Below are 27,893 nucleotides of genomic sequence, written 5' to 3' on the forward strand. Positions count from 1 at the left end.
ATTTTGCCCCTTATATGGGTAAGGAAAGTTGTGTTTAAAAATATGTAGCAGGTCATGGTTAACCCAGGGGGAGACCTGTCAGGGCGATCACTGGGTGACTCAGTGAGGCTGAGGTGGAGCTGGTTTGGGCAGGTGCAGGTGGATGCTGGTGTAGGGCCAGCTGGTGAGAGCAGGCTGGAAGCCTGAGGCAGGAGCCGTGCAGGCTGGATGCCCAAGCAGTCAGTAACACCACAAGGCAGAGGGAGAGTTCCCAGCCAAGTGGTGACGTTGCACAGACTGGCTGACTGCTCTTTCTGTGGGATAAATAGCTGCCCATGGGGGTCATCTGACCGCGTCCTGGCTTCTGCGTTGGCTGTTGCAGCATGCCCGAGGAATGAGTCATTTCAGGCGCTGGCTGAGGGATTACCTCACAAGACCCAGGTGTAAACCATGACCAGCTAACACGTTTTTAAACACCACCTGTGCCTGTGTACAGTTGGTGCTAAGTAGTGTTTTACATCATGTTAATTAGAATGTGTTATGATTTGTTGTCTTAGTGGAGACATGGTCTAAATGTGCACATAGATAGTACATTGATACATCATAAACCCTGAGGCGTATCTTTGCAACTCATTGTATGGCTCCATAGAGCAGGCTTTGTCTATCGTGGGTATCCAGACCTGGTGTTGGACTAGCCAGATAGTAGCTCATAATTATTTTCCAATGAGAGGTCAGTGACACAGATAGGATATATGTGTGACTTAACTGGGTCTTAAATTGTAGCATGAAAGTAGGGGGCAAACACAGTGGGAAATGTATTTATTTATTTGGTTAACTACCCTGAAAATTAGAAGGAATTGGCATCTTTTCCGAACAGGAGTGAATATTTGACAAATAACTCTGAGAATACAGGGCTGGAATGTAAGCCATCTAAGCCATTCCCCAGGGAAATAAGGTATCCAATAAAGAATTTCCATGGGCTAACTAAGAAACAAGGCAATTCACACACCAAACAGGAATACATAAGAGGAATCCCAGCAAAATTACCACTTCTCAACATTGGAGAAATATCAAAAAGGGATTCAGGTGGTACCAAGTAGAGTGCAAGATGCACAGTTGAAAGATATTGGGAAGAGACCTCCTACTTGGGTGAAGAGTAGGGACAAGACCCCAAAGATATTGTATATGACACACACTTACACGGTACTCACTTAAGTACTAGAACTGTTTGAATATTGTTACATCTTTATTAGTATTGTATGGCACATTGGAAACCGTTAGTGGTAAAAGAACTATGTAGCTGTAAGTAGTGATTACAACAGTTTACAATTTTTGATTGGATGAGTTGGTGATATTATTCCAGTCCTAGCCAATAGATGTCCTCATTGCAAAATTATTGCCACAAAGTGGTACCTTTGTTGGTAGGCTCCTCAGGGAGGCAAAGACTGAAAGGACATGAAGGCTGAACTACCTTCTCATTCCCTAGAGGTGGTTTCTCAGTAATGGGTTGAGAAACATTGGTGTGGGAAAGCTTTCCTTTTTACTGTTGCCCATGCTGGTGTTCCTACGTGAATAAATCCTTGGACTAAAGTCCTCTGTTGTCTTTTCACCACTTATTATAAACACTAAATTCACTCCAAAGAGAAAAATAATAATTGTAGGTCCTAATTTATACATGCCTAACTACAGCACATTACTTGAGCAGTAGGCTACAAACTGCTTCTGAAGTACTGTGAGTAATATGTAATTTTAAGGCATTTATCACTACAATGCACAGTGCCCAATTCAGCAACGTACTTAAGCATGTCTAACTTTAAACAGGTATAGTCCCATTGAAGACAATTTACGCCCACCTTAAAGTCCCTTTGTGCTGCTCACAGTGTAACAGTGCATTAGTATAAATGAGACTCGTATACCACAGGACACCATCTGCTGTTCATTCCACCCTTTCCCTGAGAGTCCGGTTTTCCAGGCAGACATATCAAAAGGAAAAAACAATGTAAGACTTGCAGTGTGATGGATGTAAAGTTTGTCATTCTCAATGCTGGGAGTGCCTGTTGGGAATGATCAGCCCCAGAGGGACAAGTATCCAGTCAAGAGATGGAAGAAGGGCTACTAATTCATCAGTTCTCTTCCTAAAGTCAAATATGCAGACGTTTAAAAAATATTATCTGTGAGGGCTTGGAGGTGGCATTGTCTGTTATCAGTTGTCTGTTTTTTGACTTCCATGATTCAGCATGGAGAGCAACGGTTTCTAAGATAGATGCTTGCAGGCACCCATGGGTATAGCAAAAGGCTGAAATATGACAGAGTTTATTTTGGGGGGGTTAGACTTGTAAAAGCAAAACTAAGGCTGCTGTGGATGGGCCAGCTATTATTAGGCAGCTGGTGTGTTGTGACCACTGCTTATTGTTCTGTATTTAATTTGTCTCGTTACCTGGTGCTTCCCCCACCTGGTGGTTGTTTTTGCTTGTTATCGCTCATTTCATAGTTAGATTGTAAGATCACTGAGGCAGGGACCATTTCTTTGTGATGTATTTGTACAATGCCTAACACAATGGGGTCCTGCTTCCTGATTAGGGCACCTGTGTACTACATGATATAAATAGTAATGGGTAATTGGGCAATCAGCTGATTATGGCTGGCTTTGTGTAACAAGAAATAGGGCAACAAGCAGTTTGAAGGTTAATAGGATTTAATAATGTTCAGAACCTCTGGAAAGAGATTCCAATTGTTAGTAACCCCAGTCCTCCTGGCGTTGTATAAGTCAATGAATGCCCTTGTCTCCTTATCTTATGGCTGCAGCACAGGACGTGGACTCAGGAGTTCTGGGTTCTTGTCACAGACTATCTGTGGGAAAACTGAGGCCTCAGGAAAGGTTAAATTACTTTGTTTCAGTTGATGGATATTAATTCTGTCTACTTCATGGGTGGGGTGGTGTTTACAAATACTAGTGAATTAACCCGAAGTCTTTTGAGATGCTCAAAGTGCTATGATTGTGAATAATAGTAAAATGTAAGATATATACTGATCTCCCAGTGTCTGGCTGATAAAACAATAGTGGTTTCCTTTCTTAAGTGTGGATATTAGTAATAGATTATAAAGAATAAAATTAAAGCAAGTCCTAAATTTGTCTAGATTCAAAGTGAAGTTTCTTTTTTTTCTATTAGGGTTCTGGTCCCTGTCAGATTGGTGAGCCCTGAGCCTCTTCTCCAAGTCAGTGGTCTGCATTTCCGCACTGGAAGCCAATATTGCCCCTGCTTCCGACTTACTACTTAGTGACCTTAAGATGAAGGCCCTTCCCTCCATGCTTGGAAGTTAAGGCAGTTTCTCCTGGGCAGGACAGTTGTCCTCTCTTATCACAGTGATGGATTACTGTTCTCACCCTGTAGAGTGGTGTACAGGGACATCCCATCTCTGCCATCCTTTGTTTCCCAGACTGTGTCATCCAGCTTTCCACCTCCATAGAGTTTTAGCCATTTGGTTTTCGTGTGACTTTTCAACTTTCTCTTTAGAAAATAACTGGTGATAAAAGGCAGTAGGGGCTGCCATAGCTTCTCAATAGAAGTGGCAAAGACCGCCCTCCCCTTTGGATGGTCATCCAGTTTAGAATGCTGCTAAGAGAATACCTGCCAATCATGTTCTGAGATCTAAGGGCCCCAAGCTGGGAATCTATTCCAATAACATACTTGTAAATCTTGGTCTCAGAAGGTAACGATTTTCTTTACTTGCGTCACAGAGCTGTGTTTGACCTCAGTATTTGGAGAGTGATTTGTGAACTTCTGAAGGTGATGAATGCCAAGTATTGTTGTTGTTAGAAGAAGAAAAAAGATCCCTCTTTACATATAGTTATGTGCACGATCTTTGCTGAACAAAGGAATAGTTGTCTCACTTTTGCTGATTTTTTTATTTTATGTTGGTTCTTCCATTTTTTAAAAATAAAACAAGCCTACTAGGTTAATGTGAAATTTGATCCTTGGAGCAAAAGATACTTACCTTATCTTTTTGATACAGGAACTATTGTCCGACGTCATCGGATTCCACTTCCGCCTCCTAACGAAGATCAGTTTTATACTGTAGATTATTTCAACATCAATACAGAAGTAATCTTTTATGCCCGAAGATATAAGATTGTAGATTGTGATCAATTCACAAAATGTTTTTTGAGGAAGCTGGGAGTCAGATTAAATCCTCCAGCTTATCATCCAGAAGACCCATATACCAGAGGCCGGCAAAAGGTAAGGCAAAACAATGATGGTGAAAATCTAATTTTACAAACAAAAAAGCCTCTGTGAATTCATATGCAAAGTATATTACATAAGAACATTTCTCCTGCAGCAAATTAAAAATGTGTCCAAGTAACTATTTTAATATATGTCAATTAAATTTGGAATGAGTACAAAAAGAATAAAGCAGAAAAGAAAATACCCATTTGGTTTACTTTGACTCACTATCAAAAGCAATAGAACATAATATAGTCCCAGACAGGTCAATTTTCCTGTTGATGTGCACATCTACTTTGAAGCAGAGGAGAAGCATTTGGGGAATAGCTAGCATTAGAAATTCTTACGATAAAAGCAATATCTGTTGTGTGTATTTGCTTGATAAAACAGTTCTTATCTGTTACTAAAAATTGTAAGAACACAGAAGTGAAATTGTCTTCAATGTTTGTGTGCATGTAACTGCACAATATTACATTTAATATCTGTATGTATAAAATGAGTTACTTCCAGCCCTACATGTGGTGAATCAGATTTATTGAGACAAAGTATACAAAACGAGGTTGTCTCTAATAAATCTGATTCACCACATGTAGGGCTGGAAGTAACTCTTTTAATATAGATATTAACTGTAATACTGTGCTAGCTGTTCCCCAGGTGCCTCCCCTCTGCTGCAAAGTAGCAAGAATTCCTTATGGTTGTTTCCCACATAAGAGCTCAAACAGGGAGAATTCAGTAGATGATTGGGGATCTTCTCAAATAGCAAACAACAGGGGAGGGATCAGATGAGCCGAGTGAAGCGGGCCCTCAGCAATAAACTTTAACATCCTTTTCAGGGTCTGGTTGAATTGCTCAACCAGACCATCCATTGGTGGATGATAGACAGACGTATATAGAGTCTTTCGATTTAATAGATCACACTTCAGTAGCCAAGACGTAAAGTTGGTGCCTTGATCAGTAAGAGTCTCCTTAGGTACTCCTTACTCTGGCAAAGATTTTTAGCAGTTCTGCTGTAATAATCTTTGCATTGGGGACATGCAGTGGGATTGCCTCAGGATAGTGGGTGGCATAATCAACTATAACTAGTACATGTTTGCACCCAGCTGCACTTTTTTCTAAAGGCCCTAGGAGTTCCATCCTGTGGCTTTCAAATGGGATGCTTACTGTGGGGAGTCAGACCAGAGGGGCTTTTGTCACTCCTTTAGGTCCTACTTGTTGGCATTTGGGGCAGGAGCCTTTAACTTCTTGGTGAATTCTGGGCCAAAAAAAGTGATCCAGAATCCTGACAGGGTCTTCTCATGATTGAGGTAACCTGCAGAGAGGGTATTGGGAGCCAGTCGCATAACCTTGCACCTATGAGGCCAGGGAATGAGGAGTTGCAACTGAACTTCACCTGTCAGTTGGTCTTTCTCCTACTGGTACAGTTGCTTTGCCTGGAGCTCAGACCAGGGGTACTGCTCTGCTTGTTGAGGGTCTATCACCTCCCTGTTCACCACTGGCAGTTGGTCATAAATAGGGCCCTACCAAATTCACAGGCCATTTTGGTCAATTACACGGTTATAGGATTTTAAAAAATCCTAAATTTCATGATTTCAGATATTTAAATCTGAAATTTAATGGTGACGTTTTAGTCATGGGTATTTTTAGTAAAAGTCACGGATAGGTCATGGGCAGTAAACAAAAATTCACGGCCTGTGACCTGTCCATGACTTTTACTAAAAATACTAGTGAATAAAACTTGGCAGAGGGGACTGCCTGGGGGCCCATGGGTGCTGGGGGAGGGCAGCCCAGATGCTTCGGGGGGGGACAGGACACGGCAGCACGTGGCCCAGGACCCCCGCTGGTGCTGGGGGGGAAGTTTGGTGGGACCAGCAGGCTCCCTACCTGGCTCTGCACATCCCCCCACCAGCAGCAGCAGAGTTTGGGTATGGGAGGTGGCAGGGGCTTGGGGCACGGGATGGGGTGAGGTGGGCTCTGGGCGGCGCTTACGTGGGGGGCTCCCCGGAAGCAGCAACATCCCCCTCGTTCAGCTGCTGGGCGGAGGTGTGGCCAGGCAGCTCTGTGCGTTGCCTCCGCTTGCAGGCACCACCCCCGCAGCTCCCATTGTAGGGGACTCACAATATTGCCACTCTTACTTCTGCGCTGCTGCTGGTGGTTGCGCTGCCCTCAGAGCTAGGTGGCTGGAGAGCGGCAGCTGTTGGCTGGGAGCCCAGCTCTGAAGGCAGCGCTGCCACCAGCAGCAGTGCAGAAGTAAGGATGGCATGGTATGGTATTTTTGTGCTGCTGCTTTCAATGCCGGGCACCTGGACAGCAGCCAACCGCTCTCTGGCCACCCAGCTCTGAAGGCAGCGCAGAAGTAAGGGTGGCAATACTGCAACCCCCCCCCACAATAATCTTGTGACCCCCCCCCCCAGTGACCCCCTTTTGGGTTGGGACCCCTAGTTTGAGAAACGCCGGTCTTCCCTGTGAAATCTGTATATAGTATAGAGTAAAAGTACACAAAAGATCAGATTTCATAGGGGAGATCAGATTTCATGGTCCGTGATGTGTTTTTCATAGCCATGGATTTGGTAGGGCCAGAAACCTTCCCTCTGATTCTTGGTGAGGTCAAGTCCCTCTAGTTAGAATGTCCCCTTCCTGTTAGGGGGACCAAGATCACTTTGTTGTTTGGTGGCCTTTCTCACTGGGATGGATCCCCTCTCTCCAGGGTCCTGCTCCCCACCTATACCTGCCAACTTTTCAGAGTTTGAGATCCCATCTCCCAAGGCACCCTTAATTAATTCCTCTGGGGCAGGTTTAGACTCCCTCAGTACCTCAGAGAAATGCTCCCAATCCCACCCTCAGATAATGGGGCAGGTTAGTGTGGAGGTGAACCCCACACAAGGGACTTCATGTTTTCCTCTGTAGTCAACTGCACGTGTACATTAGAATAGGGATTAACGTCTCTGTGAATATACTGTAGAAAGATAGACTCCCTGGGTGCTCAGGATTTGGGACCAAGTCATCCTGGACCAGGGTCTGCCCACACTGGGAATCCATCAGACCCATCATCTCTGTACCGTTTATCCGAACAGAGACCATTACTTTAGCTGGTGTTTGCTTATGGGCACAGCTATCTGCCTTCCACAGCTATCCACAACCACCCTCCATGTAGCGACACTTGTGATACCGATGACCTGGGTGCCCACATGAAAAGCAAACTCCCACTGCTGGCACAGTGGGCACTGGCCCTAAGCCTAATGTTTGAGATAGCCTTTCCTTAAGTGGCTTGTCTGCTTCCATCCCCTGGCTTTCCTGCAGAGGAGTCCATGTGGCCCCCACTGACCTTTGTTGGGGCTGGGGCCTGAGATGCTGGGGTTTCCCAACAGGGACAGCCTGGGGCCCCTTAGAGGCTGGTGCTTCTGAGACCATACTGCCTCATCGCCAATACCCCTGGTGAGTCGAGGGGCTCCCTTGGCGTCAGGCAGGTTCTTGTGTGATGCTGCCAGAGCCACTTCAGCAGCTAGATCATCTTTCATCAGCCAGACAACATCGGCTAGGGACTCTGGCTGGTGTTTGAGTACCTAGTGTCTACCCTAAGCTGAAGGCATGTAGGCAAATTACTCCACCCATGATGAGCTCAGCCAACTGAACTCCTGTCCAAATCTCTGGCTTTAAACACCTTCAACATAAGTCTCAATTTCTGGGCAACCATGCAGGGTCAGGCTCCCTGGGGGAATTTCTCCCCATGGAACCTCTGTCAGAAAGTCTCCTCCATGATGTCAGGGTAGTCGAGTACAACTGCTTTCACTTAAACATCCAGCCCCCAGTATGTAGCCTATGCTGGTCCTGTCAGGTCAGGTGCCAACAGGGTAGCTCACTGGTCAGGTGGCTACTGGGCTGCTGTGGCTACTCACTCAGACATTACTAGGAAAGCCTCTGGGTCCATCCTCAAGTCTCCTGTTAGTGAGTTTCACTGACAGGTGAGGCCTATGGGGCCTGGAGGGGATACCCCTGGGAGACCCTGGGCTGCATCAGGCCCTTAACTGTTGGACCAGCCTTTGCTGCTGTTGTGCCTCTAGGGGCCGGGCCAGCTGTTGCTGTTGGGCTGCCACTTGCTGCAGGAGTTGCAGCTGCTGCTGATTCTCTGTCATGCACTTGAGAAGATTCTTGAGATCCATGTTGTCTGACCTACCAACTCAGACCTGTAGAAGTGTAGGGTGTTTGACCGTCTGGGTCAATCAGTCTTCACCCTCTCCAGGGGTGGGAAGGAGTCCTGCATTCTTCACCAGTTGTGAAGGGGTTGACTCACTGATGATGCCTCCTTGTGGTGAGGCATGGCATAGTAGCTCTCTCCCCGCTGGGTATCTCCTGGCAATGGTTGCTCCTCTGTGGTGATCTGCTTCTTCCTGTGACTTGATCCTCCAGCCAGGTCACTTCACAGTCTCTTCACTTCTGGGGTGGTCCATGAGCAAAAAACGAAGAGAATTAATGCAAATAAACAGAATTAATAAGAGACAGAGGGGATTGTCTCCGTCTCAGAGTATGTCAGAGCCTGGCCCTCACTTCCCTCAGGGAAGGCTTCAGGCAGTGGTTGTCGGGGAAGCTCCTGCCATCAGTCAGCCCTTTTCTCAGGGGCTGAGCGTTAACAGTCTGTCCTCTTAGCAGGTATGCCACTAGTGAACTGCTGTTAAGCTCCTCCTTCAGCCTGTGCATGCTTTGCAAGTATAGCGGGCAGAGCTGCCTGAGCCCAGAGCATGTCTTTAACCCTTTGTTGTCCAGTGTGGGGTTTGTATACCCAATCACAACATCCTACTTATGATATTGCGTAGGCTGAATGAATACTAATAAACCTATTAGTCCTCATCCTCAAAGGAAACCTGCACAACACTTTCAAAAGACGAGCCTGGGAGCTTCCATTCAGAACTCTGGTAGACACTAAGGAACCTGGACTACATAGAAACATTGGATTTATGGCTTATTACAACAATCTGTAACCCATTAACAACCCACCCCCTCAGCTTCCTCCTCCTTCCCCTTCCACTTCACCTTTAATAGTCCCTTGAAAAGGTTAACTACTTGTTCTAAACAATCTGTTCCACTTTATATTTAACTGTGACTCTCAGAGTACATTTCCCAGACCTGAAGAAGAGCTCTGTGTAAGCTTGAAAGCTTGTCTCTCTCACCAATAGAAGTTGGTCCAATAAAAGATATTACCTCACCCACCTTGTCTCCCTAACATTTTTAAAGGTAGATTTAATTGGGATCACGGGGGGTTACCAATACTTTGGAGGATAGAGCTAAAAGTCAGAGGGATGTTGATAAATTGGAGAACGGGGCTATAGACGACAACATGAAATTCAACAAAGACAAATGTAAGGTGCTACATTTAGGGAAGAAAAATCAAATGCACGAATTCAGAATGGGGGATAACTGGCTTGGCAGCAGAACTGCTGAGGAGGGTCTGGGAGTTGTGGTGGATCACAACCTCAACATGAGTCAGCCATGCGATACTGTTTCAGAAAAAGCAAATGCAGTTTTAGATTGCATTAACAGAGGCATATCATGCAAGTCCTGGGAGGTGATAGTACCACTCTACTCGCCACTGGTTATGTCTCCTCTGGAGTGCTGTGTCCAATTTTGATCACCAGTGTATATAAAGGATGTAGAGAAACTGTAAAGGATCCAGATGCTAGCAACAAAGGTGATCAAAGGGATGGAACACAAGCCATGTGAGCAAAGGCTGAAGAAACTGGGTATGTTTAGTTTGGAAAAGAGGAGATTCAGTAGGGGACGTGATAGTGGTCTTCAAGTACTTGAAAGGTTGCCAGAAAAAAAGATGGAGAAAAGTTGTTGTCCTTCCCTCTGTAGAAAGAGAGAAGAGGCAGTGGGTTCAAACTACAGCATAGCAGATTTAGATTAAATCTCAGGAAAAATTTCCTAACTGTAAAAACAATAGAGCAATGGAACAGACTGCCTAGGGAAGCTCCTTCACTTGAGGTTTTCAAAGGGAGTTTGGATAGGGATCGCCATCTGTCTTGGGTGTTTTAGACACAACAAATCCTGCATCTTGGCAGGGGGTTAGACTAGATGACCTTTGCAGTCTCTTCTAACTCTATGATTCTGTGGTCCAAGCACATGTGTGACTGTAGACTCATTCATTTGGGCACTTTTCTATGTCCTCATTAGTCCCTACCCTCTCTGCTTATTAAAACTATGTTACATCAGTGGTTTCCAAACTTGTTTTGCTGCTTGTGCAGGGAAAGCCCCTGGTGGGCCGGGCCGGTTTGTTTACCTGCTGTGTCCGCAGGTTCAGCTGATCGTGGCTCTCAGTGGCCGCAGTTCGCTGCTCCAGGCCAATGGGAGCTGCTGGAAGCGGCGCGGGCCAAGGGACGTACTGGCCGCCACTTCCAGCAGCTCCCATTGGCCTGGAGCAGTGAACTGCGGCCAGTGGGAGCCGCGATCGGCCGAACCTGCGGTCGCGGCAGGTACACAAACCGGCCTGGACCGCCAGGGTCTTTCCCTGAACAAGCGGTGGAACAAGTTTGGGAACCACTGTGTTACATGAAACAAATTCTTGCATTCCCAAGGTCCCAGTCACATCCTTGCCTGGCACCCACTCTGTCTCACAAGCTTCCAGTTTCATGTGCACATGCACACATCCCACCAAGTCTCCCTCCCTGTCAGTTCCTAAACCCTGTATAGATTTTTGTTTTTTGCAGGGTTTGGGATCTCTCTCCCCACAAATCAGGGAAGAGCAGTGGGAGTAGCAACAAGAGATTTTTCCCTGGTCACTTTCTTGAGGGCTATGTCTCCTTTTCTTCCTCATCAGCATGGAGGAGAGGAGGCATTGTGCTTTTTTTCTGACCTGCCCTTAGTGGGAGTTGTGGTCAGGGGTTTGCAGACAGTTGTCAGGGGTCCAGCCAGCATCCATGGAAGCAGCAATTAGTACAGATCCCACATGTCTGTCTCTCCCTTCCTGTTGTTGAGGCTCCTCTGTGACAGTGACCAGCAGTGACAATGGGATTTAACACCCCATAAAGATCCATGGCGCAGCCTACACATCTTGGAAGCTGTGTCAGGCTGTCTGCAGTCTCAGGCAGACATCTGTGCACTAGTTGTCCTTTGTTGATGTTTTCAAACTTTTCAGCATAACTACAAGGGCTAGAAACTTCCTTTATTTTTTTTGTCAAATGAAAACTGAAATTTTGAACTCATCACATGACTCCAGGTATTGGGCCTATCCCTTTGTCTTAATCTGACTCTGTAGAATACACCTGTGTGAAAACACACCCAGGATGAATTTTCCTAATGTTGATGAGCTCTTAGTTGGTAATGGATGTCTTTGCTCGATAGCTTTTATTGCTAAAGGTCAATCCTATTTTTTTTTAAGACAATGCAAAATAAACCCACTCAAATGGGGAGAGAGAGAGAAGAATGAAAATGAAGCTTCTCTCTTTTGGTATTTCCAGTTCAACTACTGGAAAATCATACACACAGCTGTAGTGCAAATTCCAGCCGGTTTTGTGGCTCTTATTTTTCTGTGACTAGTCAGTGGAAGACAAATCTTTTATTTTACTATGATTGGGCTGCTCAGGACCACTTTGAACAAGGTGAAGCCTCTCTTGGTTGGCTAAACCAAGCTCTAAATAAGCACATGGCAAAAAGAGAAAGATGAGAGAGAAGCAGGAGGAATAAGGTGGGGGTGGAAAATGCTACACAAACAAGGTGCAGTAGGAACGTTAGATTCACATCTCTGCAGTTGCTCAGACACCGCCATGGAAAAAGTGATTTTGCCTAGTTCCCTCTTCTTGTTTAGTCTGCTCACAGCACCTTGGAGGTCTAGGGAAAAGAATGCCAAATTGTGTGATGGTAAATCCCTGCATTCCAACATTGGGGGAGGGTGGTGGCTATGATGGAAATGCTGGTGCTGGTTGGTTGTGACATGGATGTGCAAAGCTTAGGATCACATTCTAGAAAGTTTTTAAGTTCCCCTTAAGGAGAAGAAAATATCCAAAAGTTGTCCCATCTAAGTGCTATAAAGGTCAAAGGATGCGTCCACATGTAAACCATCAAAAATTTGTCTCGATTGATCAAGTTTAGTCTGTTTCTAAAACAATTATGTAAGCTCCGCAGAAGCCTTGAAAACTCCAAATCAACAGTTATTTTTTAATTTCAAACACCTTGGTTTATATCATCTCTTTGACTGCATCCTATGCTTTTTTTCAGCAACAATTTTACATATTTTTTGCCAGTTAAAATCACCATTCTGCCATCTTTCATCCTCTTTGGACAGTGCAAGTTCTCAATTAAGCAAAGCATACGTATTCAGGACAGCATTAAGCATGTGTTTAAAGTTAAACATATATAAAAGCTGTCCTAAATTGGGGCCTAAAACTTTAGCCCAGGGTAAGATATAATGCAATACTTCTCCATCCTGCAGCTTCCTATGACTGGAAACTGCTGCTTTTCAGATCTTATACTAAATGGGATATATTTTCATTTTGAAGCATATGTGTAATTCCTATTTATACAAATGAGTGCATGCCAAGAAGGGAATATACCCCATTCAATAAGTGTAAACCACATAGATCACTTTGTAGCTCAAGGTTCCATATAACCAAATCATTATCTGTTAAATCCTGTAAAAAATTTTTTTAGTTTAACCTTTCTTCCACAATAGTTAATTACTGATATAAAATATCTTCAAAGAAATCAGAAGGTGATTTTTATCATGAAATGTAGCCATATAGGTACCAGACATAATTTGTTGAAACTTGTGTTGCACAGGTTATTAATATCTTATCATTAAAAACTTGACAATTTTTTGATCTGAAGGACTGTTTATAGCAAGAGAAACAAGGATTTAAAAGTCTAAAATAATTGATCTTTTCAAAAATATACCGAGAGTATCTTCTTTTTTCAAATAGTGCTTTGGCTATGTTGTGTTTGATTTACTGTAGCTAAATTACATAATTTGAAACCCTTAAAACTAATCTGAGAACATGTCTTTACCCTGTTTTTTTCTGCACTTGAGAACATGTAATTTTAAAACTCTCTTTCATTTCTCCTTGATCTTCAGATAGCAGATAGTATGAAGCCCTTGCGCCCTTATGAGCGCTTTGACACTCTGAGACAGTTTCTGGAGCACGATGGACACGTTTTACGTTTTTACTGTATGTGGGATGATACAGAATCCACATTTGGGGACCCACGAGAACTTATTCTGCACTATTTTTTGGCTGATGATACTATTGAAATAAAAGAAGTGATACCAGTAAACTCAGGCCGCGATGCTGTTCCACTTTTCCTCAATAGGAAGAAGCTACCAAAGGTGAAGAATAAAAAATACAGCATATTTTAAGTTCTTTTGCCAACTAACAGCTTAAATGCATTATTTTGAAGTGCCTGTATTAGGAGTATAATGATAATTATAGTATATTATCAAAATGACTGAGAATAATCACAATTATGGGATTTTTTTTCTTGCCTACGTATTTGATCACACAATAGGTACAAAAATTATACAAAAATAATTAGGCTTGGGCATGCTATACTTAATCAAGAAGAGAGAAAATTCAGATGGGTGAAGTAATAGGTTTGTATTCTACAATTTCCTTTTCCTTATAATTTTATACCAATGCAGAAATTTAAGTTTAATAGTTTTACTCCAGCACACCAGTGTAAATCAGTATAAGTCCATTGAAATTAGTGGAGTTACACCATCATAAAACTGATGTGCATTCAGAATTGGGCCATGATTTTTTCCTAAGTCCTTAAAAAAAAAGTCCAGTTTCAAGATTCAGCAATGTAAATTGTTGCTAGCAGCTACAGTATCATTGCTTTAACTTAATCCAAAGCCAGTTGAAGTCAATGGGAGTCATTCCACTAACTTCAATGGATATTAGATCAGGACCTTAGAGAGGGTCTACTAATTAGTTTAGTCCTCCATAACTTATTTACCGTTTTAGAGTTTGAATACAATGTTTTTGTGTCATTCCATTTTTATACTGGTGATAGACTTGAACCATTATAAGTCTGGAGTAATGCAGTGATGAATTATTTCCCCCCTCCTTTGCTTTTAATATTTGTTATAATATTTAATTTTGTAAGCCATAGGTGTTTACAGGCCAAGTTAAAAAATAAACAGATCCCTGCCTTAAAGAGCCAACAGTCTGGGACCCTGATCTTGCAATGAGCTCTGACTTAGCAGACCCTGTACCCATGCACTGCTCATTGAAGGATTGGGATTCAAGGGTCTATTTCTCTCTGAAGTCAATGGAAGTTAGAGAAAGGGGCAGCAAAGGATTACCCAAAATGGGGATGGTATACAGGAGGGACTGGGGTTACATTAAAGATAATGAGATCTGTTTTAGTTATACGCACATCTAGTTGATTCTTCATCTAAAAATGTTTTGTATTTTTTTTTGGTTATAACTAGAATAAATTACTAGTATAAATTAAAAACCTCCTATAGGAACATTCATCACAATAGAACAGGCTGATTAGCTCTTTTCTGTATTTGTACAGAACCCAACACAATGGGGCCCCAATCCCGTTTGCAGCTTTTACATGCTACAATAATATAATAACTACCAGCAATAATAATAAGATATGCAATACTTTAGTTGTGCCAACCTTTGCTTTCCATTTGCTTCAGAGAAAGAGACTGTGCCCTTGGGTGCACAGTAGGACTCTGAATGTATAGTTTGAACAGCAGAGTGGCTTTGGAGGTCAGTAACATTAGCACACCTCAATATGGTCACTAAAAATGTTCACACAAAAACAGTCACATAAAAATTGTCTCATACAACTACTGGTTTTGTTTGGTAACTGAAGTCTCTGTTCTTAAGCGTCTGTTCTTTTTCCTTGCAGTATGCTCCAGCAGGGCTGTATCAGCTTGGTGCAATCACAGATCGCACAGTTCTCAATGTGTTTGGAGGCTTAGTAGGAAATAAAGGCCGTTACATTCTGGACAATCGTAAGGTCAGATATTTTTGAATACCTCAGGCCATCTAATGTAATTAGATGTTGTTTTATCATTTCTAACATCCTGCTTATTTAAAACAAAGAAGGTTATTTGTAAGAATGTTGATGTCACTGTAGAACTGCTTAAATGAGCAGTGTTGAAATTTAATATGCAGTGTTTGTGAAAATGGTTAGAAAAAGCTTTAGCTTGGAGTGGGAGTAAAAACATCTAAAATGTGAAATATGGAGGTTTTTTTGTTAAAGATCAAATATTTATGTAAAATTTCAACAGTGGTGTTTTTTTTGTTTGTTTGTTTTTTTAGAAAGTTCCATAGAGGTGCTTCTTAAATCTTTTTTTCTTTTATTAGACAGGAACTGTGCATCAGGAATTTTACAAAGACTCTGACCTGACAATAGGGGCAGTGATCAATGTTTGGGGAAGGAGGGTAAAACTCTGTGACTGTGATGAATTTACTAAAGAATATTATATGACAAAGTATGGAATCAGTAAGTAGCTATATTTATCCTTTTCTGTGCCTGCTTTTAAACTTTGAATTTTTAAAAGGTTATTCTCTATTAATAGAAACACTTTTATTTATTTGAATTAGAAACCTGGAGCAATATATAATCTGCTTTAAGTAGCTAACAGCAAAATAGTAGTTTTGCAGGGGTCCCAGTGGAGTTGTTATAGAGTTAAGGCCAGAAAGGACCACCCGTCTGACCTCCTGCACATCACAGACCACTAAACACCACCCAACCACATCCAGACCAAGCCCAACAACCAGAATTAGACCAAAGTGTTAGTGTTACAGTCTTCAGGAAACTGAACTATTGTGTGCCAAAGTCAGTGAACAGGACTGAAGTGCACCAGTGCAATGGCAGGGAATTGATTTAGTAAGATATACCCAGATGTTCCTAGCAAGTGTCCTGTGATCCATGCTGCAGAAGAAGGCAAAAAATGCCCAATATCTGTGCCCATTTGACTTGTGGGAATATTGCTTCCCATCCTTGGATATGGTGGTCAGTTAGACCCTGAGCATATGAGTGAGACCCACCAGAAGCCCCTGAAGTGTGAGATTTTAGGAACATAAGGCATGAACTGTAAGAGATGTCCAGAGGTGCCTAGCCCAGTCCTCTCTCAGTGCAGGCAACCCTGTCATACAGTCCTACTTCATAAATTATCTTAAAGCTAATTAGTTTGTTTGCCTCTACAGTTCCTGTTGGGAGGCTGTTCCAGATCCTCACCCCTCTGATGGTTAGAAACCTTCTTCAAATTTCCCACCTAAATTTATTCATGGTCAATTTATACCAATTTATTCTTGTGCCAACATTGTCCCATAGCTTAAATATCTCTTCACCCTCCCTGTATTGAGGGAGAGCAATTATATCCCGTGCCAGCCTTTGTTTTGCTAAACAAGCCAAGCTCTTTTAGCCTCCTCTTGTAAGGTAGGGCTCCATTCCCCTCATCATCCTAGTAACCCTTTTCTACACCTGTGCCTGTTTGAATTCATCTTTCTTGAACATGGGTCATCTATCGTGATCTATTTAAAACCAACCCAGATTTGCATGTTGTGCTCTTGACTGTTTTTATTTCAAAACCAGGACAATAAAATGATCCTACATAAAGGCTGTTGATTCTTCCACCTCCCTATTCCGATATCCCTACCTTCAGTCAGAGTTTGAACAAGAATGTACATCTGAACATGTGTGTACATTGGCTTCAAGACTAAGCTTGATAAGTTTATGGAGGGGGATGGTATGATGGGATAGCCTAATTTTGGCAATTAATTGATCTTTGATTATTAGCGGTAAATATGCCCAATGGCTTGTGATGGGATGTTAGATGGGGTGGGATCTGAGTTACTACAGAGAATTCTTTCCTGGGTGTCTGGCTGGTGAGTCTTGCCCACATGCTCAGGGTTTAGCTGATCGCCATATTTGGGGTCAGGAAGGAATTTTCCCCCAGGGCAGATTGGCAGAGGCCCTGGGTTTTTTTTGCCTTCCTCTGTAGCGTGGGGCACAGGTCATGTGCTGGAGGATTCTTTGCACCTTGAAGTCTTTAAACCATGATTTGAGGACTTCAGTGGCTCAGATATAGGTTAAGAGTTTGTTACAGGAGTGAGTGGGTGAGATTCTGTGGCCTGCGTTGTGCAGGAGGTCGGACTAGATTATCATAATGGTCCCTTCTGACCTTAAAGTCTATGATTCTATGATTCATATTCTTCTCATCACAATGCATTTTGTAAAGATGTCAGATCTATTTTCTGAAAACTGTTGCTGAGTTTAGGTGTTTGAGATGATTCAGTGCATCCTCACAACAAATGCTGGCAAATCTACACTTAATGATCTCTACTATACAGAATCTGTGCAGTTTGGATCATTACAGCAGGTATCCCATAGTGCCTCAAGAATTGCAAACCGGAGGACTGAATTTTGGAAAACAATCAGCATTTTCTCCAAGATGGCAAAACATTCTGGGAGTATGGGATTTAGTTTAGCGATCCCAGAATTCCCCAGTCAGAATCAGAGCTGTTTTTAGTATGGGTGTCTTCTTGGAAGAGCAGTTTATCCTACCATCGATTTTAGTTATCCAGTGAATAGAAACTAGTGAGTATATGGACTGCTCAAAAGTGGTGAGAAAAGTACTGCTACAGCCCTTTTCTGACATGTGAAACAAGATATCTGGGTAGACGTGTTTGTGACCCAGACTCATGACCAGATGGAACACAGAGTTTGGACCAAAGTCCAATTAACTCCTTGGTGGAATGAGTTACTGTAGCGCTATAGAATGACAACAATGAATGGCTGAAAAACATCAGAAGGAGGAAGGCCACCATTTTATTTCTCTGGAGGTTGGCCTAATATTACGGTAGAAGCCTTTATTAAAGCTAACTACACATATTGAATACTGCTTCTTGTCTCATTTGTTGGCATTAGAAGAAAACAGTTGGAACAATACTGGTGCAAATATGCCAGGCATTAAACAAGATCCCGTCAGAACATGTTGTTAAAATTAAGAATGTCCATACTGTGATTACTGGAATGGTGAATGGGGCTTCCGTAATTGGGGTGGTGTGGTAAGTGGAACACACACAACCATTATCTGCCCACCAAGTAATACAGCTAAATATTACGACCGCAAAGGTTGTTTCTTTAGTGTAATAGTGGCTGGTTGACTGCGGGTACTAGTTTATGGATATTAACTTCAGCTAGCTGTGCAAGTTTATGAGAGGGCAGAATGGCACAGTGTTTCCCACACACACATCAGAAAAATAAATCGTGTGTAATAGGGTGGTAGGATCTATAATTCTATGTAGAAATGCAGGCATCTTGATGTGACCCACCTTGTTAACGGGGGTTAGAACCTTGCATAAAGCTGCTAAGTTCTGCTGATTTACTGTGACGTGTTAACCCCCTGGATTCCCTATCAGGATATAAAAAGGCGTGACCTTTTAGTCAGAGGGGACTAAAGGTAGAGACAAGGAGGTCCTGTGGGTAACTCTTGGAACAAGTAGGGTTGGGGGAGAAAGCTCAAGGTTGGGGTTTATGTTTTGTTGTTTGTGAGTTACCTATAAATTCAGACCCCAGGAAGAGGGTATGTTTGTCCTCCATGGAGCTTGTGCACACTTTATTTGGAGCGGGCAGAAATACCATGTACTCTCTGGGCTTGATCATGCAATGTGCTCAGCACTCTGTCCCTGAGCCAGCAAAGCACATAAGCAGGTGCTTAGTTTTAACTTGTCTTCAGTAGGACTGTGCCCTTGGCAAAGATTAAGCACTTGCTTAAGGGCTTTGTTAAATTGGGACCAGAATGCTCAGCACCTTGCCGGACCGAGCTCACTGTTGCTGTTGTGATTTTGAGTTACTCATCTTACCCCCTGTTGTTCTTTGTACAAGCATTTATTTGACTATATGGCTTCAGCAGGAGTTGTATGCTGATAGAATTGCCTTTTAGGAGGACGAGGAGATTTCTCTTGAAGTGCAGTGGTTATGCTCATCAATAGGTTTCCAATGTTTCTGCCTGTTTTCCTCGGCATAATATTTGTGAAAGCAAAGGGAAATTTTTCAAAGGACAGCGGCTTTGTAAACGATAGCTCATGCCCTTCAGCAGGAAGCCTGACATTATTATGGATGAATGCAGCACTGATCTGAATGCAAGGGAAAGACACCTTAATGTGGGATATATTCTGCCTAAATTTTGCTAATGCAGCTGCACAGAAAGAGAAGGATGATCTGAATGCAGCAATGGCCACATATACATTATAAACAATGCATACCCAAATGAAATGGGAAATTTACTCATGAGTATGTCTCTGAGGAGAACTATATTTATCTCATCACAGCACAGAAGTAGAGTAAGACGTGTCCTTTCTTAAATACCTTTCTATTATTTATTAATTAAATATTATGTGGAGGGGGAAGAGGGATTTCTTGTGAGCCAAAATACATAGGGTCACATTTTTGGCTGCACTGCCAACCATGTGACAAATAGGTGCTCTTGTAATATTCCTTTTGGAAGGCAGGAGAAAAGGAGGCATTACCTCCTTGTTTTCCTTGGTAGGTGAACTGTGAAGCAGGATCCCATTTCACTAAAATAAAGTTGGAAACTAGGGGAGGCCTCTTCTATACCTGTTGGTTGTTGGCAAACACATGAACCAAGCATTATGTCCAGCGCTAGTCATCTGTTTTCAGTCCAAGGGAATTGCAAGTACCCCTTCACTGGTACTTTTAAAATGCCATTGAAATTGGAAGCAAAAGATGAAATCTCAAATTTGAAAGCTGATTTCTTGCTAGCATAATGCTTTTGCTATGCTACCGAACTGGTCCTTATCACCATTTTTGCTACTGAGAAGACTATATAATATTCAAGGTTTTTTTTATTCTTAAGGGGGACTGGATGGCTCTGGGGATTAATAATGGGCTATAAAGTTTTTCGCCTTTATGTTGCTGGTTCAGATCTTGTTTTGTGATTGAAAGTGGTTAGAATGTAGTGACTATTCAGTGTGTTACGTGAAATGAATTTGATGGTGTCAGTGGACAGGTGTTCTGATCATAAAAAACAGCACCACAGTAAGGCTCCTTGAATTGCTCTGGAGATTGAACTGCTCTCTCATGCATAGAGTATATCTTCACTACACAGATAACTCCAGCTCTTACCTGGGTTTTAGCCCGAGTTCCCTAATATCTAGATAGAAAATCCTCTGACTCAGGTCTGAGGGTGCTTTAAGCTCAGGCTAGGTTACATTGCTCAGCTGGAGGTATGGGTTAGACCCCACTTTCACTTAGGCTAGAACCCACCCACTTTGCAGTGAAGATGTAGACAAAATCACTCATGTTCTAGTAGTCCTCCGATGCCCTTCCCACAGTCCTTCCAGACAGACAAATTCTCCCTCAACTGACTGGGAATGAATTCTACAGCAAAGGAGCATGGGATATACTTCCCTCCCATCCCCCCAGACATGCATGTCCGAAGGCAGAAACAGTGAGAACACATTAAATAGGGTAGGACTTTGCAGATGGGGCACTCACACTTGAGCACCTAACCCAGGTGCTCAGACCCAGATACCAATCACCCAGGTTAACTGTGGGGTGAAGACATACCCATAGAGATGATCCTTCAGTTTCAGGATTGAGGTGCATTGATGCAGCATTGTGGCGAAAACTGCCAGTGCCTATGGTGTACCTGTCCTGTCCATGAATAGGATTTCATTACCCACGGCTTTCAATATCACAGTAAATTCACATTAAAATGTTGGCAGGAATGGTAGAAGGTCATTGTAGTAGGGGGCGACCAGTGAGGAGATGGATAGATGTTGTGCAGCAGATCATTGGGAGATCAAGTGCTGTGTGTGAAAAGTTAGCTATGGATTGAGAAGGCTTCCGAAAATACTGCTATGATATCACTAGTATTCAGACTTCAATAAATGAACTTCACTTACTTTATTTTCTGCATTGTTCCCTAATGATTTGCAAGATGTTTTTTGGGAAGAACATATAAGAACATTGGGTTACTCTGCAGATTGTTACAGCAAGAGACATATTTATAAATGTTCAAAAAATACTTCTGCTTAACTGTTTTGTTACAGACTTTCAGGACTTTAATAGAGATAAAATATGAGTTCAGGGATAACACATCATTAAATTGTTAGGAATTGGTTCTGAGGGTCAAAGTTAAAGACCACACATAAATAGTACATAATTACACAGAGCCCAATCTAGATTGGCTTTATGTAATGGGGCCTGGGAAGACAAAAAATGGACACCTAAATACACAGCAATTGAAAGCTATGGTATTTTGTTGATATAATGACTTATTAGTGCTATATTAAGCATGGTTGATTATAGGTATGACTGACACATTAAAACAAATGTACAAATGCTGAGTACCAAGAGAGTAAAACTAAATTGAGCAATTATCTTTGACTTGTCTACTAGACACACACTAGGTGGCACTGTTGGAGTGCAAGAAAGATCTTAATCAGTGTTCCATTTGTTATGTAAGCCCCACAAATTAAAGCTACCGTAGTTGAGAATAATCAATATTATAAATCTGATAGATCTTTTTCAAATAGAGAATACATGTGTGATCACCTTGTGATTCAACATACAAACTCATAGGGATTTCCCCCCCCTTCTCAGTATGCAGAGACTTAAGTACACAGTGTTTGTTTTTTAACTAGAGTCGCACATGTAACTCCTCATGCACTATATTGAAATTGTTTAGAGGATCAGTATTGCCAGAAATAATGTTTGTTTTGTCATGTGTTTACTTATATGATGCTACTCTGTTACAGTGATGGTTTTTGGTGTAAAATTTGAAAATTTCCTAGCAGGAGACTTCTTTTTATTTATTGATTTAGTATTTGAGCCCTCCCAGACTAGTTGCGCTATATCATGGAAAGGGCATGTGTAACTTCTGAGGGAAATACATTGGCTGCTTTGTTTTTATAGAAACTCCTCTTGACTGGTTCAAGAGGAGGCATTAGCTTTTCCATGAAGAACTTATTCTCAACAGGATATGTTGCAGTAGAGGTAACTGCTGAAGGAAGGATGGAGAAGGTGCTTCTTGTGTTTAGGACTTTACTTAGGAGAAATTCTGACATCTGAATTCTTGCTGTACTTTTCAACAACAAACCTGTCTTAGATAAATCTGAATTTAAAAGAGTAGGTTGCTGTGATCTTCGTTTATTAGCATGTTCTAAATCACCGGTTCTCAAACTCCATTGTGCTGCGACCCCATTCTGACAACAAATATTACTACATGACCCCAGGAGGGGGGACCAAAGCCTGAGCCCACCTGAGCTCCCCAAAGCCAAAGCCTGAGTCCCACTGCCCCAGGCAGGGGGCCTGTAACCTGATCTCCATTGCCCAGGGCTGAAGCTCTCTGGCTTTGGCCCCAGAAAATCTAATGCCAGCCCTGGCGACCCCATTAAAATGGGGTTGTGACCCACTTTGGGGTCCCGACATAGTTTGAGAACCCCTATTTCAAATAGATATGTAGACTGAAAAAGCACTTCAGGAAAAGTTTGGATTGGCCCAAATTTCACTCTTTTCCTCTACATGGGCCGAAACCAAACCTACAGTACAATAATGTTGGGGATGTTTCAGATAAAAAATGCATTATTCATTCAATCAGTTTTTCTTCCTATAGAACTATGTGTAAATTTCACCATTTTCACTGGATACTTTTGTTTTGGTGATGAAAAGGGAAAAAATGGTGAATTAAATCTCTCCCACTCCAGGTAGAAGAGACAATGGTTGGGAAGAAAAAAACCCATTCTTCTTTGTGGCCATTGTTGTACACTGCCTTTCTGAGGCCCTCAGTTCTTTCATGGACCGTGGATGCTGTGACATCCTTCTGGCTGGTGCTTTGCCTAGTGCGTTGTACTTTTATTTTCCAGCATCTATCAGTGTTGCTTCCACGTTAATAAACTTTATTTTCAGGGAATATAATCATCAAGACTGTATCTATCTAGGTTCTTCTGTTGGCTGTAAGCCTCAATAGCTGATGCAAGTTGTAATACTGGGAAAAACAGGTTCAGGGGAGCAACTATGGCACACCAGAGCAGCAGCTGACACTGGGGCAGCAGGATTTTCGCTAGATATAGGGATCAGAGTGGACCTTATAACAGCTTGTTGAGTTGACAAGCATATGTGAAGAAAGGACAGATTGGTTATTGGTCATGTTCATATGGAGAAAGGGATCATAGTTGTGGAATAGTGCTGATGAGTGAGTCTGGAGCTCAGGCAATATTTAAGAGTAGGGTAGGGGAAAGACTATAAAAGTAAAGCTTCAGAAAAGGTGGATGTATTTGGGATAGGACTGAATTTATTGGCAACTTGCCAAGACTGACATAAACATTTGAGTTCTTCCAATACAAACATAGAAATTGACAAAAAGCAGATCAAAAAATATCACAAGCAAGGAATTTGAATTGTGGAATGATCCCAAGGGATAAGAGTTGAAAAGTGGTTTTAAAATTTGGTCTTTCTGTTTAGGAATAATATTTCCCTTACTATTGACTGATTTCTTCCAAACATTATAGGGCATGGGCAAAATCCTGGCCCCATCGAAATTATGATAGCAGTTTTGCCATTGATTTCAATAAGGCTTGCATTTCACCCTATAAATAGTGAAGCAAGCATGATTTAAAGCAGGGATCTCAAACTCAAATCACCACTAGGGCCACATGAAGACTAGTGCTTTGGCCCGAGGGCTGCATCACTGACACCTTTTTATACAACGATACAAAAGTATAGTCAAAAATTAAAAAAATGAAGAGTAATATAGTATGCTATTAAAAGTCAATGTATTGACTTTTTAAAAACTGTAATGCGAAGAAGGGTTTTAATAAAATATAAACACCGGTAACTATTCCTTATGTGGTCAGTAACACTGATGATGATCTACATGAACAGTCTATCAACATAGCTTTAATGGCAGTAACTTTTTAAAGTAACTATTCATACAAAATACGTTGCCACTTTTAACAAACATTTTTCCCAACTTCTCACAGCAAAGAATCATACATGCTGAATTTTGTACCCCAGACTGCTCATCTAGTCCATGAGGCCCTGCCCCTGCCCCACCTCCTCCCACCCCTTCCCTGCCCCTATTCCAACCCCTTCCCCAAATCCCCGCTCCAGCTCTGCCTCCTCCCCGAGCACGCCATGTCCCCGCTCCTCTCCCCTCCCTCCTGGAAAGTCCTAAGTGCTGCCAAACAGATGGAAGCGCTGGGAGGTAGGCAGAGGAGTGGGGAAGCAGCGTGCTTGGGAGGTGGGGGGTTGGGGATGGGGACGGGGAGCTTGGCTGCCAGTGAGGTCGGCGCCTATGGAATTAACTCTGCAGGCCATATGTTTGGGACCCCTGATTTAAAGGGGGAGGTTCTGCTTTGTTACACGAATATATTAATAGACATCTATACTGAAAATGCAATATCTTTAATAAAATAGCATGATCTGAAAAAAAAATCTTGCTGTCTTATTTTCTTATAGAGGATTTTACCCCAATTCCATTCAAGGCTCCACCTCCTTCAAAAATAGAAAAGAAGTTTCCACCGTACACTGGATTTGGTTCTGAAGAGGATTCTCTATGCTCCTGCTTGAGCCTTCTTCCTCAACCTCCCCAGAAAGATTTCAAGAAATTCATGGAGAAAGACAGGTATTTTAGTGAAAGATAATCCCAGTTAATTTTTTTAATTCCTGGTTGCAGGGGAGAGGGGTGCTAAGTGAAATGTCAAGGTTACCTTACTTAAGTGTCCGGGTATATTAGGACTTGGTTAGCAACATTGCATTCGGCATTTCTGTGAACGAGGCAAATACCGTCTTCTGTGAAGTTAGGGTCTAATCTGATTCCCATTAAAATAAATACAAGGACGCCGTTGACTTCATTTGGCGTTGGATCAGACTCTGAGGGTATGTCCACACTTGGAGCTAGGATGTGATTCCCATCTCTAGTAGACATACTTGCACTAGCTCTCATTGAGCTATCATACTAAAAAAAAGTAGTGTTGCTGTGGTAGTACATACATGCAGTGGTGAGAGGTGGTTGTGGCTAGCTGCCCCAACTATGACCCAACCAGACCCCATGGGTACATACTTGGGGTGGCTAGCCTGTACTGCTGCTGCTGCTCCCCGTGTTACCATTGCTCCACTACTATTTGTAGCATGCTAGATGGATGAGAGTTAGTGTGAGTATATCTACTTGAGCTGGCAATCACACCCCTGGCTCCAAGTGTAGACGACTAAAAAGAATTTCAGAAGATCCACAAATATGATATAACCCCCGTTTGTTTCTCTTGAGATTTCCTGACAGTTCCTTTCTTTGTTGGCTGGTTTTCATGCACAGTTGTACTATAGCAATATGAAAACATTAGCACCTTTTATTTCCATTGTGGGTTATATAGATAGTGCCATGATTTATGAATCCTGAGTAAAAAGCAAAGCTGCATTGCAGATCTGAGGTCCATTAACCCACATGTAGAGCCTTCAGAAAAGGAGAATGCTTTTAGAAGACTTTATTAAAATTTTAATAATTTATATAACCATGGTACATTTTGAAATAGTAACGTCTAAATCAATAGATTTACTATTGTTGAATTCATGCAGTTTTCACATTTTAAAAAATAGCCACGTGGAAAAAGAATCTGATTGGCCAAATTTCCTGGAGCGGGTCCTGACATGTATTTTGATTTGTATTTAGGTTTGAAATTAATACATCTAAAAAATGTTTTTTCCCCCAATGAAATTTCTGGAAATAAACTTTGAGCCTGATTTGCAATTGAGATTGAATACAAATGTAATCAGAATCTGTAATCAGAGAACCAATTGTGCCCGGAAAAATAATTCCTTTCTATCTGGCTGACCCTGCTTGGCTTTGTTAACCCCATCTGAAAATTATTTTTGAAAAAATAGGGAACTTCATTCCATTTCTTGTCCAGACCAAGAATATGCATTTTGTTTATTTCACAAAATACATCTCCAAGTAATGAAAAGTTTCATCATACTGTGTACTGAATTTCTTTCCACTTCTTCTACCCTCATAGAAAAGGCCTCGAAAGTAACCTGCTGCGCTTTCTTGCAAAATTTATTACTGATAATCCCATTGACAAGGATCGGCAGTTCATTATTTCTTATTTTCTGAGTGATGACACAATTTCAGTGTTTGAGACCCCACAGCGAAATACAGGTAAGGGATAATAACCCTCTGGAAGTAATTCCAAGAGTTCTGCTGCTTTGATTAAACCCTATGGCCAAACTCAGTCCTAATGGAAGCTTGTGCAAATCCTTTTGAATTCAGTCAGATCTACATCTGTTTCTTTCAGGCTTGACTGAGGTCTACTGTTTTACCTTAATAGTAGTTTGCTGTGCTAATTTATAATCTGTGATACTCAGAATGAAACCATTTGTTGTAAGACAACACTTCACAACATTTAAAGTTATTGGCTCCTAAAGATGGTGGCACATATTCTATTTGCAAACCTTACCCAGGGGAGCTTGCTTTTGTTATAAATAACGTATAGAAACTGTATTGTTGTCATTGATGGTAAATAGAGATAAACCCATAGAAAACTTAACACATTGGAAATCATACAGTAAGTTCTATGTTTTGCAGGATCAATATTATTATGCTAGCTACTGTATATGTTTTCCATTATATAGAGGCACAGTATAAAAGCAAAATAATTGTAATCTATTTTAATATATGTAACAATATCTTAAACAATACACAGTTTATTAACAGATTTTAGTCTTTAAGGTGCCACCAGACTCCTTGTTGTTTTTGTAGATACAGACTAACAAGGCTACCCCCTGATACTTGACACAGTTTATTGGCATTCAAAGGGTAAATTTGGTCTTGTGCCAGTAGCTGTCCTAGTGACTTGCTAGAGTGACATTGATTTGAATTCCAGGAGACGGCTCATCCAGGCTTTCTAGTGATGAACGGTCTGTGCTTCAAGTTCTTGTCCATATGTATTTCACTGTTGGTGAGCATGCATCCAATACAATTAAGTCCAGATACTTTGGGCCAACAATGTTCTTTGGGGACCATGCCTGCGCCCTGAGTATTCCTGTGCCTCTGAGGGCCAAAAGGGCAGGGCGACCCTACCCTTCATTTCCTTCTCCCTTCCTCTGGGTATGGGTTGGAACTTGCAGTGTCCAAGCTTCTTAGCTCATTATGTGGCCTATTCTTTGTCAGGTAAATAGTTCTGGATAGTTAGGTACTTAGTAGTTAGTTAGTTAGTGTTATTGTTACAGATTTTTTATAGTAATTCCTTTCTTCCTTTTAGAAGGAAATTCACTTTTTTGTTTTCCCGTGAGTTAGCTCTGGAACTGAGATCAGTCATAATGGCTGAGCAGAAATCTCCAGGCTTCAAAAATTCCTCTTCCTGTGAGGCTGTAGTGCCTTCCAATGATGGGCACACTAGATGCTTGCTGTGTTTGGGTGAGGTGCACATAACAGAATCATGTACCACGTGTAAATCAGTTTCTATGAGAACCCAAAGAGGTAGAGAATCTCCTCTGAAAATATTCTTCCTGGAGAGGTCAGTGCATCCCTTTCCAAACCCCGAGACACCTGGAGCAGCAGTTTCTTAATACTTATCTAAAAGTGCTCTGGCTGTCTCCTTAACTCCTGAAGTCAAAGTGGGAGCAGAAGCAGCCAAACTAGGGAATGCTGCACTGGGGGTGGGAGAAAATGGGGCCTCATGGGCCATCTCTCACCCCAGCATCTCCTTGAACCCTGAA

At 42.1% G+C, this 27,893-nt stretch overlaps 1 protein-coding gene across 1 annotated transcript in view; it reads left to right on the plus strand.

Annotated features, from left to right (window-relative positions):
• EFHC2 (EF-hand domain containing 2) overlaps positions 1-27,893 on the plus strand; it is a 91,800-nt gene that overhangs the window by 31,484 nt on the left and 32,423 nt on the right. The window contains exons 4-9 of the mRNA XM_054016483.1: positions 3,994-4,217; positions 13,261-13,512; positions 15,054-15,164; positions 15,515-15,653; positions 24,642-24,807; positions 26,192-26,334. Coding sequence (XP_053872458.1) covers positions 3,994-4,217; positions 13,261-13,512; positions 15,054-15,164; positions 15,515-15,653; positions 24,642-24,807; positions 26,192-26,334 — 1,035 coding nt within the window. The remainder of the gene's footprint in view (positions 1-3,993; positions 4,218-13,260; positions 13,513-15,053; positions 15,165-15,514; positions 15,654-24,641; positions 24,808-26,191; positions 26,335-27,893) is intronic.

The sequence above is a fragment of the Malaclemys terrapin genome, chromosome 1 (genome assembly GCF_027887155.1).
Source record: "Malaclemys terrapin pileata isolate rMalTer1 chromosome 1, rMalTer1.hap1, whole genome shotgun sequence".
In the NCBI taxonomy this organism is placed as follows: Eukaryota; Metazoa; Chordata; order Testudines; family Emydidae; genus Malaclemys; species Malaclemys terrapin.